Source organism: Prunus dulcis, chromosome 8 (genome assembly GCF_902201215.1).
Source record: "Prunus dulcis chromosome 8, ALMONDv2, whole genome shotgun sequence".
NCBI lineage: Eukaryota > Viridiplantae > Streptophyta > Magnoliopsida > Rosales > Rosaceae > Prunus > Prunus dulcis.
Genome location: NC_047657.1, coordinates 13,144,340 through 13,158,765, shown reverse-complemented (window position 1 = coordinate 13,158,765; position 14,426 = coordinate 13,144,340). Strand labels below are relative to the sequence as shown.

The 14,426-nt window shown below is 37.8% G+C and overlaps 1 protein-coding gene across 1 annotated transcript; it reads left to right on the top strand.

Annotated features, from left to right (window-relative positions):
- The first annotated feature begins 6,157 nt into the window (after positions 1 to 6,157).
- Positions 6,158 to 8,731, top strand: LOC117636675 (probable cinnamyl alcohol dehydrogenase 1). Its single transcript, XM_034371300.1, has 5 exons — positions 6,158 to 6,492; positions 6,674 to 6,787; positions 6,910 to 7,137; positions 7,323 to 7,762; positions 7,919 to 8,731. The coding sequence occupies exons 1-5, from the start codon at positions 6,404 to 6,406 to the stop codon at positions 8,119 to 8,121; spliced, it is 1,074 nt and encodes a 357-aa protein (XP_034227191.1). The 5' UTR covers positions 6,158 to 6,403; the 3' UTR covers positions 8,122 to 8,731.
- The last annotated feature ends 5,695 nt before the right edge of the window (positions 8,732 to 14,426 follow it).

The window sequence follows — 14,426 nt, the reverse complement described above, 5'->3', positions numbered from 1 at the left end:
TATATATATATATATATATATTTATTTATTTATTTAATTGGCCTATTGGTATCAGTATTCAATTTCTAAACTGTGCCACCATTTTTTATCAAACGGCAAAATTTTGTCTTTAATGACCAACGTCTCTTTGGGGTCAACAACTTCTATATATATAGCCTTGGCAATTTTGGCTGAACAGAGAGATCTCAATTCAAGCATTTTCTCTCACTTTCTCTCCTCCCACATTATTTCCTTTCCCCACGATTTTCATACTGTTTTATTGTGCTAATTTTATTTTACTTCCAAGGGAAAGATTCAAGTGTTCATCCGATTCAAATATTGCTAGTGTACGCTTATGAGGGTCATAAGTTGTTGTATCCTGAAAGGTAGGGCGCCATACAACCTTGCTACACTGAGACATTGTCTCCGAAAGGCGAAATCTACTCTTAAGGACAGTGACTACACGGCTCAACCTAAAATTATTATTCTACTCAAGTATCAATAGAGACCAACTTCTACATCCCAAAAGATAAATATTTTGCTGTAATTTCATTGATTTTATTTAATCTAATTTATTAATATAAATTATAATTATATAATAATTATTTCATATGATGTTTTGCAGGAAAAGTAGCGTCCCTAAACCAAAATTTCCAACATGGCCCCTAGAAAATGACTGGCTTGTGACTCACTGCGTTGATTTCTTTTCTTCTTTTCTGATTGCATGTCTGTCTATTAGTCAAGGATCGGCTTGAGAGAAGAAAATGAATGGGAATACATCAAACATCTTTCGACTCTTGAACCTCTAAATTTTCCTTAATAAAGTTTGACCTATCCCAATTATTTAATTGAATTAACTTTTTTTTTTACTGTTTCTTTTACTAAGAAGATCATAATTGAGATGTACAATAGAGGTTTTTTTTTAATAATAAATATAAGCTATAGTCTAAATTACGAGGATATGGAATTTCTCACACAAGTTATTAAAGTGTCATAAAAATTTAAACCTAAAATTGTTAATCTGTAAATCAAAGCACTTTTTCACTGAACTAGACCCTGTTAATTATTTACAATAGAATAAAAACTCAAGTATAAAGGTAAATATTCGCTTATAATAACTATATGTGATGGTATGGCAGATATTATATTTTGACGTTCAATCCAGCAAAATTGGATCATGCTTCTACAACGACAGCAGGTGGGTGAAAGACCTGGAATTTCTGATGGAGCCCCATTCTTTACGAATTGTCAAAATCAAGTGGATAAACTTAAAGTTGAAGAGATGAGCTGTTGGAAGCAAATGAATAGAGAAGACGACATGTGCCTTTCTGTCACCTAATAATCTCTTTAGCAAGTCATTCTTTAATTTTCTTATAAATTATAAGAAAAAATTGTCGTTAACAACCTAAACCTACTTGATTGACGCATTAAATTGTCTTAATTTTGATGTTAGACTGTTTTGTTATTATAATGGCCTTTTATAGCTAATTTATATTGGCTATTTGTGGCTTTTTTAGCAGAATTATAAATACAATCCTAAAATTTCTCAACCCAAAAAACACCCACTTAATTGGCTGAACTTATTGTTCTATTTTAATGTCGTTAACAGTCATTTTAGAATCAAAATATAAAAAAAATTTGCCAAGAAGAATCAAAATATTGTTGGATACCACAATTATGTAAACTTCTATTTCTTTTATAGTATTCCAGGTCGTGGGAAAAATCAATTTTTTGCTTTCTATATATTCGAAGGAGATGGTGGAATGGAACCCCTCAACTTGTTCATATTTTATTGCTTTATGCAGTGCAGATCACATGGCTTAATAAAGAACCACCATTTTTTACAAACTAAGTAAAGATAAGAACCATAATATCATGCTTGCACGATAAAAAAAAAAATTGAGGCTTTCTTCTTGGTACCACTAAAATATGTAACTCAATCTTCTCCGAGGGGCTGCTATTTTTTGTGACATGTTTTATAAATGCCAAAAACTGGGTCTCGTTTATGGTACAAAGTAAAAATATTTGTTAAATTTTAGCATCCAATGTAAGGCTGGCAATGTGTTGGATCGTGTCAGGTTCGTGTCATGTTAAGATAATAAACATGTCAAGAATGTTCAACCCAAATCCGACTCATTTAATAAACGTGTCGTATCGAGTTCGAATTGTGTTAAACGGGTTATTAAACATGTAACTTGATCCTAAATTCACCGGTTTATTACACAGATCATGGTCGGTTGATATGAATTTGACCTGCAATTGTTATCGTACAAGTTGACCAGTTAATTTTCCATGCAAGTTTTGAGTCATGTATCGAGTTGTATCGGGATGTTCAATGTGAATGGTAGAATATTTCCAACAACAAATTAGATGTTAGGATACAAATACACGTGAGGATCTACCACAGAAAAACTTTGTCTTTCGCCAACCTGTTGTTTTTGCTAAAAAAACGCAAACCAGTTCTATACGTGGATATGACACAAATGGTAAATTGAACAAGTATCAATGATATGTTATAGAGTGTTGCTAAACGAACCCTAAAATTAACTGAGTACACCCTATGATCTAAGTGCACCCTAATATTTAAATCAAATTATAAAATTAACTAAGTACACCCTATTTAACTACCAAAAACACCCATGGTACACACTAATACACTCTATCACGCAACACCTAACCCATTCATGAGTCCAAATTTACTGTTACCAAATGCCATGTGCCGACATGTTTCCCTTCTATTTTTTTGAAATGTGGTAAACCACTTAACAACACTTAAACATGTGAAATCGACCTCCCATCATCCCCCCACCCAGCCAACCTCATCCTTCCTCCTATGACTTAAGCCCTCTTGCATCCAACCCAACCATATCACCACCGCCTGTCACACCCCGGACCGGCTCCACCGTAGCAGGATATTGTCCGCTTTGGGCCTGGCTACATTCTCACCAGCCCGCACGGTTTTGTTTCTGGGAGCTCACGAAGCAACTTCGCAGGGTGGTCACCCATCCTGGGATTGCTCCAGCCTCCAACTCGCTTAACTTCGGAGTTCCTACGAACCCGAACCCAGTGAGCTCCCAAAAGGCCTCCCACTATACTGATGCGAGGTGTGCCATATAAGGCACATCACCCCCTCTCCGTTTGGTCGATGTGGGATCTCACAATCCACCCCCCCTTAAGGGATCCGACGTCCTCGTCGGCACACTCGCACCACACGGCAGAGTGGCTCTGATACCAAACTGTCACACCCCGGACCGGCTCCGCCGTAGAAGGATATTGTCCGCTTTGGGCATGGCTACATTCTCACCAGCCCGCACGGTTTTGTTTCTGGGAGCTCACGAAGCAACTTCCCAAGGTGGTCACCCATCCTGGGATTGCTCCAGCCTCCAACTCGCTTAACTTCGGAGTTCCTACGAACCCGAACCCAGTGAGCTCCCAAAAGGCCTCCCACTATACTGATGCGAGGTGTGCCATATAAGGCACATCACCCCCTCTCCGTTTGGTCGATGTGGGATCTCACACCGCCCTTCTCTCTCTCTCTCAGCCCAACTCCACCATTCCCCTGCTTATCGCCAGCCAATCCAGACCCGACGAGCATAAGATTCTAATAAGCCCGTAATATCATGTTGGAACCCATCTCCCTTCAACTAGTGGAAGAAGGAAAATTCCAAAATGGGTTTGTTTCTTAGACTGTTGAGGTTATTATCAACCCCAAAGGCATCTAATTAAGAAGAAATAGGTTGTATTGGAGTTGTTGGAAGTTGGTGTTTATGGTGAAAACAGCAACATAATTGTCATTAGATTCATCAGAGGGTGAGGAGCTGGAGTTCTAGTGGGCAAGTGTAAGAGCCGTTTGGGAATATGCTCACTTGAAACCACCAACACCATAGATGAACATCAAATGATTATTATTTTGGGTGGGTTGAATGCATTAACCAAGTCTAATGGACGAACGCCACATACACATGGAAGATTCTGACTCATTGCAAAAAATTTAGAGCAAATAAGATAATTTGGATGTGAGAGAGAGAGAGAGAGAGAGAGAGAGACGGTGGTGGTGAGGTTGGGTTGGATTCATAGCGTTCGCTCCATCGAATATTAGGGTTGAATATGATGAGTAAGGTGTATTTATTAAAATTACATTTGCTTCACAATTCAATCCGTTTTAGTCATTTTATATTAGGGTAAATTAGTAATTCAATAAATAGTTTGATAGTAGGGTGTACTAAGTTAATTTTAAGGTTCGTTTAGCATCACTCTATGTTATATAGAGTTAGATTCTCTTGGTACCACATGAAAACTCATGGTCACCAACCGTTTGGATGGAAATGCAAACATTTGATATGCAAATTTAGTTCAATTCCACTTCATTCTACATTATTTTTAGGCTTATTTATGGATATGCATTTGTGCTTTCAAAATAGTCTCAGATTACCACATGTTCTTTGAAATGTCTCAATATACCACTTATACTTTCATTAAGTGCCTCACGTAAGCGATTCCGTCAGATTTGAGAGAAGTTCCGTTAGCTAATGTGGCTCCCACTTCTTTTCAATCTCTTAACAATGGAGAGGAGGGGTTAGTCAGGTCGAGAAAAAGTAGTCAATATTCACACAGTCTTCTTCAATTCAGTCAGTATTCACACAGAGAAGAAGTAGCTTTCAAGTGCAATGAGCCCTATTCAAAGATTCGAGCCCTTCTTTCAAGTCTTTCAAGTGGAATAAACCCTATTCCTTCTTCTCCCAAATCTGAAATCCCCAAATCAAATTCCTAATTTTCTCCCAAATCCCTCATTTTCTCCCAAATCTGAACCTCCACCTTAAAGTCCAATGCCAAACAATTTCCAAAGATTCTCGAGTAAATCGTGCGACCCCCTTCCCAGATAACCCAACACACTAACTCAATCAATATTCACACAGAGAAAAAGCAACCTTCCTCTCTATTCAAAGATTCGAGCCCTTCTTTCAGAGATTCCTAAATCTGAAATTCCCTCAACCTAACCTTCTTCTCCCAAATTCCCCATTTTCTCAACCTGACTAACCCTTCCTCTCCCTTGTTAAGAGATTGAAACAAAGTGGAGGCCACTTCAGCCAACGGAACTTCTCTCAAATATGACGGAATTGCTTACGTTAGACACCTAATGAAAGTATAGGTAATATATTGAGACATTTCAAAGAATATGTGGTAATTTGAGACTATTTTGAAAGCACATATGGCATATCCATAAATAAGCCTAATTTTTAAATAATTTTCGTCGTTAAAGTTTGATTCAATAGTCAATAGTCTTTTTCTTCCCTCAAACTATTGAATTTCATTAGATATTTATCTTTTCTAAAATATTAAAGGGTCAAGCAAAAGTGAGTAAAACCCAATAATAAACAAGATAGCAATATTAAGAATACCACATTTGTGTGCTACCTTTTTTTATAATAAAAGTGTAACCCATCCACAATATCGTTTTTATTAAAGAGGAGATACATAATGTGGTCACTCTAATATTTTTTTAGACGATAAAATTAATATTTATGATTTCTCACCTAGTGACTTGTTTCACTCATTGCACCACTCAAGATGCTCCGATGAACCAAGTCCTTGTGGCACATTCTGAATTTTAGATCAGAAGATGGAAGCAAAGATGTAGACTTTGATTAAAATCCAGGACAAAGAAGGATTGGAATTGCGGAGGTTGATTACCTTATCCACTTTGGATTGACATGCTTGTGTTGCACTATCATGCACATTACCACAACGAGAGCAAAATGTAAATCCTATAATATTCCAAATAATATAATTTTATGAAAGGCAAAAAAAACAAATGTCAAGCAACAAAAATTGCTTAAGAATTCGTCGGGAAAAATCTATACCGGCAAAGTAGTATCAGAAATGATTGCCCATCCCAATCTTACCTTAATTTACGTGTCTTTTTTTTTTCTCTATTTTCGGTCCAATCCAATAAAATAACTTAAATCAAAAGCCAGCTCATCACCACAACCTCATCTAATTCACCAACTCCTGCAATTGGTTTGTGACATATGAATGACGCAACAAATGCCCACTAACATTTCAATCAATCACATGGCCCCACCCACCAACTACGTTGAGGAAGAATTTTGTGTTCGTGGGACCCATTATTCAGAGAGGATGGTTCCGCAGTTCTACTGCAGCTGAGGAGCAGAGGAGTTTTCCCCACGCAGAGTTCACCAACCCCACTGGCTGCGGCTGGAGCCATAGCCAATGCTGATGTGTCAAGCTTCTAAGGAAGGCTTTTGTTTTTCCTTTACCTTCTGTCTAAAGTCTAATCCTCAGTGTATTTATATGCTTCATTTGGGTTTCTGATTCTCCAAAGCCAAAACCAACTTTTCTCAGAAACTCACCAAACCCAACATCTCTGCGTCTCAGACGCATACAGAAAAGAAGGAAAAAGAATATGGGTAGCCTTGAAGTGGAGAGAACAACAACAGGATGGGCTGCAAGAGACTCCTCTGGAATTCTCTCACCCTACACCTACACTCTTAGGTAAATCCATCTTAATATCCCTCTTATTTTGTGCCTCTAATTTTTTATTTTTTTTCCTTGAATCATTGATAGTTATAAACATAATATATTGAATTCATCAAATTTGTTCACCAAATAATCATGATAATAGACGATCGACGTTATTTTGCTAATTATTTTTAATTAAATTAATAAATTGCAGGAACACTGGTCCAGAAGATGTTTATGTCAAAGTCCTAAGCTGTGGGATTTGCCACTCTGATCTTCACCAGGTCAAAAATGACCTTGGCATGTCAAACTATCCAATGGTTCCCGGGTAAGACGTTAGCTAGTACCACTATAATTACTCGATCAATTCTTCCTTTTTACGTCACTTCCTTATATGGTTTGTAAATAAATAACCATTTACCATATCTGCCATGTTATGTTATTAACCAGGCATGAGGTGGTTGGTGAGGTGTTGGAGGTGGGATCAGATGTGACCAAGTTCAGAGTAGGAGATGTGGTTGGAGTTGGCCTCCTTGTGGGTTGCTGCCGAAGCTGCAACCCATGCAAAACAGACAACGAGCAATACTGCAACAAGAAAATCTGGTCTTACAATGACACTTACTCCGATGGCAAACCCACCCAAGGGGGTTTCGCTGGTGAACTGGTCGCTGATCAAAAGTAATCACCAAACCCTAATAAACCATTGTTTACAACAAAATTTGCATTACCTTTGGCCATCTCTCTTAATTTCTGTTTAAATTACAAGTTCAGATCATCTGCTTATGTTTTTTTGCTAATATTTTGTTTAGATTAGTGATTTTAAGTTTTTATTAATCATATTCTCAATTTTATTTCCGGTGAAGGTTTGTGGTGAAGATACCGGACGGCATGGCCTGGGAACAGGCTGCGCCCCTACTATGCGCCGGCGTGACGGTGTACAGCCCGCTGAAGCACTTCGGTCTAAATGTGAGCGGATTAAGAGGAGGAATATTAGGGCTTGGGGGTGTAGGACACATGGGGGTGAAGATAGCAAAGGCCATGGGGCACCATGTGACTGTGATAAGTTCTTCAGACAGGAAAAAAGAGGAGGCTTTGGAGCATGTTGGGGCAGATGAGTTCTTGGTCAGCTCAGATGCCACTAAAATGCAGGAGGCTGCAGACTCATTGGATTACATCATTGACACAGTGCCTGTCGTCCACCCACTTGAGCCCTACCTCTCTCTGTTGAGGCTTGATGGAAAATTAATCTTGATGGGTGTTATTGGTGCCCCTTTACAATTTGTCTCCCCCATGGTCATGCTTGGTAAAATCCCACTTCCACCACTTTCAAATTTTGCATTTAAATTTATAGTTCTTATCTGGGTTAGTGGATTAATTCAAAATTATAGCTTAAAAAATCTTGGGTTTGTGTTTTTTTATATATAATAATATTGGGTTCTATTGAAATTATTATGTGTAGGGAGGAAAACAATCACAGGGAGCTTTGTGGGGAGCATGAAGGAAACAGAGGAGATGCTTGAGTTTTGCAAAGAGAAAGGATTGACATCAATGATTGAAGTGGTTAAGATGGATTATGTCAACACAGCCTTTGAGAGGTTGGAGAAGAATGATGTTAGGTACAGGTTCGTTGTGGATGTGGCCGGCAGCAATCTTAATCCATAGACAGATAAGAAGAAGAAGAAAAAAAAAAAACACAGAATTCAGTTTTTTTATACAGAGCGTTCTGTTTTGATAAAGAAAGAAAAAAGCTGAAATGGTGCTTTCATTTCATATGAGTGGGTGGATGTTTGTTTTGTTTTTAAGTATTTGAATATTATGATTGAGGTGAAGGGGGGCCAATTTGATTTGGCGTGGGATGATGACTGTGAAACAAGGAAAGATACCAAATTTTAGGTGAGAATTGCGTCGTGTATCAAAAGACAAGTACTTCTACTTTGGCTTTGAGCAATGGCTTGCTTTGTCATATAAAGAGTCCAATTGCATGAATGAGTGTGTGGATAGGCTTGGGTTCTTGGTGCAGTTTTTAATTTCTTGTTTTTAAGAATTATTTTTATTAAAAAGGAAAGAGGACGACCCTACAAAGTGTAATGTGGAAAATTCTTTGTGTATGTCAGTCTTACAATGAGTCTTATATCGAAAAGTCGCTCGTAAGCGGCTAGTTGAAGAGGAAAAAAACAATCCATGTTTGATGGGTAGGGTAAGTGGTAGGATTGGATTAGTTTAATTCAATCTCATGTTTGATACTTAATAAAATGAAGGAAAATAGACAATCGTACACATTTCAATGCAATTTTATTTCACCTCCTAATTCAATTCAATCTTAGTCACCAAATATATATCAGTGACAAAGATATAGTAACAAAACAATAATTTCAAGTAGTGAAGTTCACATTTTTTACGAAAATAAAATAAAGACTTATTTACTTAGTGCCTCCTGAAACTATGGTCAAAGCTCATTTTATCTCATTGAAAGTTAAAGTGGCCTATTTTATCCTCTTGACCGATGTTTTGCGTTTCACTTTACCCTTTGTCGTCAAGTTTGTAAAAAATCTGTTTAAAATGCTAATGTGATACGAGTAGGACCCTATTATTATACTCTATATGCCATGTGTACCAAAATACTCTAGAAAAAAAAACTTCAACAAAAAATAATAATAAAAACCTCAATTCCCTCTTCTCCCCATCCCCAGGGCACCTACCCCACTGCCCACGGCCCACGGCCCACCTCCACAACCCCTTCCTCTCAGTGTCTCTCCCTCTTGCTCCCACCTCTAGTGAAGCCATGACAAATACTTGGACAAACTAAAAAATAATCTAAATAAATAAACTGGAAACTGTCTTAGAAAACAAAAGTTTTCCAACCTGAAAATTACATAAAATAAAATCTTTAAAGCCATGCCATAAGTTAATCTTATCCCACAAAATATCCACCTCCTCTCCCTTAGAGCGGCTCCAGCGGGGGAGCCCAGCCCGAGGCGAGTGCAGAAAAAAAAAAAAAAAAAAAAGTCGTTCCATCGCGCAGCCCAGGCCCGGGGGTGGTGTGGGACCCACCAACTCGGGCCAGCCCGAAGGCGAGACGAGCCCGAGGTCCAACCTGCGTTTGCTGACGTCAGCACAACGCCAGCTCCAACGGTACGCTGCCACGTGTCGCCTCTCCAGCCTTCCGATCTGCTTCTCCGAATCCATTCTACGGCTGAGGCTTTTTTGGGCAATAAAAATATGAAAAAAAATCGTAAATTTTTTTTAAAAATTCTACAAAATTCTGATATTTTTTTTCTATAAATACCTATCAATACCCTTCACTTTCAACACCAATACTCTTACATTTCATTATACTTCTACTATTATTCACTTTTTTTACTCAACATTTTCCTCTTTTTCATCTAGCATTTTGATTTCATATTTTTATGGCTTCTTCTATCGAAACCGAGGGGCTTGGAGCACCATGGAAGATGTTTCCTTGTGTGAGGCTTGGCTCCAAATTTGTCATTGTCCCGTTTCCGGCAATGAGATGAAATTTTTTCATATGTGGAAAAAAATTCATGCCGAATTTTGTGAAAAAATTCCGGTGTCTACTCGTACGGAGATGACATTATCCAGTAGGTGGAAAATTCTCAATAAAGAGTTGGGAAAATGGAGAAATGCCCTAGCAAAAGCGATGGACAACTATAGAAGCGGGGAAAATCGTATTAACGAGGTAAGTATTTTATAATTTTTGTTTTATTAAGTTTAATCTCCTAATATATATATTTTGTTAATATTGCTTGCATTTTCAATATTTTGTTCATATTGCTTGCATTTTCAATATTTTGTTCATATTGCTTGCATTTTCAATATGTTGTTAATATTTTTTGCATTTTCAATATTTTGTTAATATTGCTTGCATTTTCAATATTTTGTTCATATTGCTTGCATTTTCAATATGTTGTTAATATTTCTTGCATTTTCAATATTTTGTTAATATTGCTTGTATTTTCAATATGTTGTTAATATTTCTTGCATATCCAATATATTTTAAATATTTATTGCATATCCAATATATTTTAAATATTTATTGCATTTACATTTTTTTGTTAAATAGATGATTCAAGCACAAATGTGGTTCGGTGCAACCAGGGGTGGCAAAAAAAGTTTCACCCATCATGAATGTTGGGAGGTGGTGAAATATTGCAAACGCTTCATAATTATTCCGACGGGTCCGGAGGTTGTGTTAAACGAGACGCCACTCCATGATTCAATGACATCCGATTCACCTCTCGATTCTCCTATGAGTCAAGACTCACCCATCGAAAAGGAGCCGAGGCCCATTGGCCGAAAGGCCGCAAAGGCAAAGAAAGCGGGTAATTCAAGCAATCAAAATTCACAATTTTTGGAGGAAATTGCAAGGCAAAACGGCATAAGAATAGAAATGGAGCAAAAACGCCAAGATCACGAGTTGGCCCTTCAAGCTGAGTATGCACGAGAAAGGGAGTATTTGCGCAAAAAAGAAATGGACAAGACAGATCGGGAAACCATGGCGATGGATACAAGTCATATGTCCCCTGAAACAAAACAATTTTGGAAGCTAGAACGAAGGGATGTTATGAGAAGAAGACTTTTCCGGGATGATGGGCCTAGCAACACGGATTGGTTAAATGATGGAAACCATTAAATTAGTTAGCATACCTTTTATGTATTTGTATTTTAGTTGTTTTCTATTAAAGTTGTTGTAATTCATGTATTTTATTTTAGTAGTAATTCATAATGACTTGTATTACATTTCATTATTTAATAAACAAAGCATTCAATAAATTACCTTTTTATTCAACATATTCCATACTTCAAACAAAACATAATAAAAATAAAAAAAAGTACAAACAAGGCACAATAATAATAACCAACCACAACCAAACCATAATAAATAAAAATACAACACAACCTAACCATAACTAAATAAAACATAACCAAAGCATCTATGCTCCATCATTAATCTTCATTGCCTTTCACCGCCCATAGATGCTCCATCAAGTGAACTTGACGCATTTCATGAATATACGAAGATTGCATCTCTGTATATCGATCTATCATTCGGGTCATCAAATGACCATCCCTCACCAATGGTTCCGGCTCAAACGGTTCTCCATTTGGCCCCATGGGCCTTTCATAAATCCGTGTCAAAGCCGTGTTCATTGGATCCGGTTCGCAGACCTCTAAAGCATCATAATCGTACTCATCCTCCACAATCATATTATGGAGGATGATGCAAGTCATCATAATGCTTATGAGGATCTCCTCATCAAACATACAGGCCGCATCTCGAATAATCAACCACCGAGCTTGAAGGATGCCAAAACACCTTTCGACATCTTTCCTATATCCCTCTTGATATGTAGCAAATAATTTTTGCTTCTGGGATCAGGGATTCGGAATGGATTTGACAAAATTCGTCCACCTCGGGTAGATGCCATCAGCTAGGTAGTATCCCGTCTAGTATACTGTATTGTTGACTTCATAGGTGACATTGGGGCCCCGGCCTCTCAATACATCGTTGAAGACGGGGGATTGACCCAGCACGTTGAGGTCATTTTGTGATCCTGCAACTCCAAAGAAGGCATGCCAAACCCATGTGTCGAACCCAGCAACCGCTTCAAGGATGATACTTTTTTGGCCTTTTCGATTTCCATAATCACCTTGCCAGGCAGTTGGGCAATTCTTCCATTGCCAATGCATGCAGTTGATGCTACCAATCATTCCAGGGAATCCTCGAGCTTCGGCTTTTTGTAGAAGCCGTTGGAGGTCCCTGGGAGTAGGTCTACGCAGGTAGTCCCTAGTGTACGGAGTTTCAACAGCTTGACAAAATCTTACCAAAGCCTCCAACGTAGTGGACTTCCCCATCCGGGCAATCTCATCCACCTGAGCAGCAGATGCTCCATACGCCAACATTCGTATAACAGCTGTAAGCTTTTGCTCCGGAAGAAGCCCCAAAACCCCAGCAGCATCACAATTTTGAACAAAGTATGCATCATAATTGCAAATATCATGCATGACTTTATTGAACAAATGAGGTTGCATTCTAAATCGCCTTCGAAAATCAACATCAGAGTACAAAAAAGTTGGGATAAAATAATCTTCCAAAAGATTCTTACCCCGAGAATGCCTATGTCTTTCCACATTCCGGCGGCGGCCGACTTGTGAACCACGGCGGCGACCTTGATTCTCTTTATCTTGCAAAGCCACTGCTATGAGAACTTGTTCATCGACTTGTCTCTGCAACTCATTGATTTCATCTGCTCTACGGTTTCTCTCATTTGTTTCTCGCTCTTGCCTCTCCAAGCATCTCCTAAATTCTTCCATTGAGAATGAATGAAGTATGAATTCTAAACTCTGAGAAATGAAAATATAGAAAGATGTGGTGTGAGAGGTATGAGCTGAGCCTCTGGTTTTATAGAAAATTTTGGCAAGATAGACATGCCACGTGGCTTGATTTTATTAGATGAAAATCTTATCTGAAATTTGAAATTCATTCGAAATTTGAACCCAAAAATTTATCTGAAATTTGAATTTTGAAATTCATCCGAAATTTGAATCCAAAAATCTTATCCGGAAATTTTATCTGATTATGAATAGTCTTGACACGTAGGAACCCGAAAATCTTATCTGAAAATATTACCCAAATTAATTATTTTCATTAAAAAATAAGAGGAAAAAATAAAAAAATGAATAGTAATTGCCCTTAGCCATGGCAACGGGTGGAAACCCAAATTACTATTTGCAAGGGCAACCACTATTCACGTGAATAGTGGCTGCCCTAGCTCCACCATTGCCATGGCTAAGGGCAAATGGGTGGAGTTGCTCTTATAGCAGTGCATGCTAGAATTACCCAACTGAAATTAGTTGCCTCAGACAACTTTAATCATGTTGGCGAGTCCCTATTTAGTTAAGATTTTGATTCCTTACTATGCTAGGATTTTGGTTGCTTACTAATTATTATTTAGTGTTATTGTAATAGAGGTTTATTTCCTAAATATAATTTAGATATATTTCCTATTTTATTTAGGGTTACAGATAATGCAATTGGGCATAGAAAAAGCAAATGATTCTTGGGTGTGTGTGGGTCAAAAACCAGAGCATCTTGCTATGAAGAAATGCAATTGGTCAATCTCACTATGAAGAAACAAACAGAGCAAAAACCAGAGTATCTCGCTCTCAGTGGGCAATGGATCCATGCCCATTCGTGTGGGTCACAGTTGGCAACATTGCTCTCAAGATCCCAGTAGCTTCCAAGCTCGCCTACTCCGTTGTCCACCTTTCTTCCTCCTCGTGTTTCAGCAAGATCAAGCTCAACAACCTCCCCCCTCAAAACGTCGTCGTCCCCTGCCTCCCGTAGTAGGCCCAGACCCTTGACAGCGTTGCTTAAGCCAACGTCATGGCCGCCACGTTCCACCTCAGCAAGTCGGATCTAAATCGGATCGGGTCCAAGTCCGTAATCTCCCAAGCTCTGCCTCAAAATCTCAATATACACAGTCGCAAATAAGTGTGGGCATTGGAATGAAGAACCGATTAACTGAATCAAACCGGACCAGAAAAAAGGAGGAAAAATCTTGTTGACCAAAAAGTCAAAATCAATTCAAAAAATTGAACCGAACCGATTCTAACCGGTTCTCATTTCATTTCTACCCAATAAATCGAATTGGCCAAATTAAAAAATAGTTTTTTTAATATTTATTTATATCCAATGCTATATTTTTAATCTCATAACTAATATTTACCCAAGTTCAATTTCAAAACATCTCTCTTTTCTAACTTCAATATTTCTTTTTGTATGAAATTGGATAATTTGTAAATTTTCAAATTAAAATAAATCAATTTTCAGTTAAAATTTGTATAAAATAATAATAATAATAATAATCTTGTTCAAAATTGAACTGGACCTGAACTGGAACGAAACAAATTCAACCCGAACCAAATAGTTTTATAAATTTTTTGTT

Bases quoted from the DNA above. Each gene is read 5' to 3' on its own strand.
- LOC117636675 (XM_034371300.1), top strand. From the start codon at position 6,404: ATGGGTAGCCTTGAAGTGGAGAGAACAACAACAGGATGGGCTGCAAGA. The intron at 6,788-6,909 runs GTAAGACGTTAG...GTTATTAACCAG, and splicing joins AACTATCCAATGGTTCCCGG to GCATGAGGTGGTTGGTGAGG. The intron at 7,763-7,918 runs GTAAAATCCCAC...TATTATGTGTAG, and splicing joins CTCCCCCATGGTCATGCTTG to GGAGGAAAACAATCACAGGG.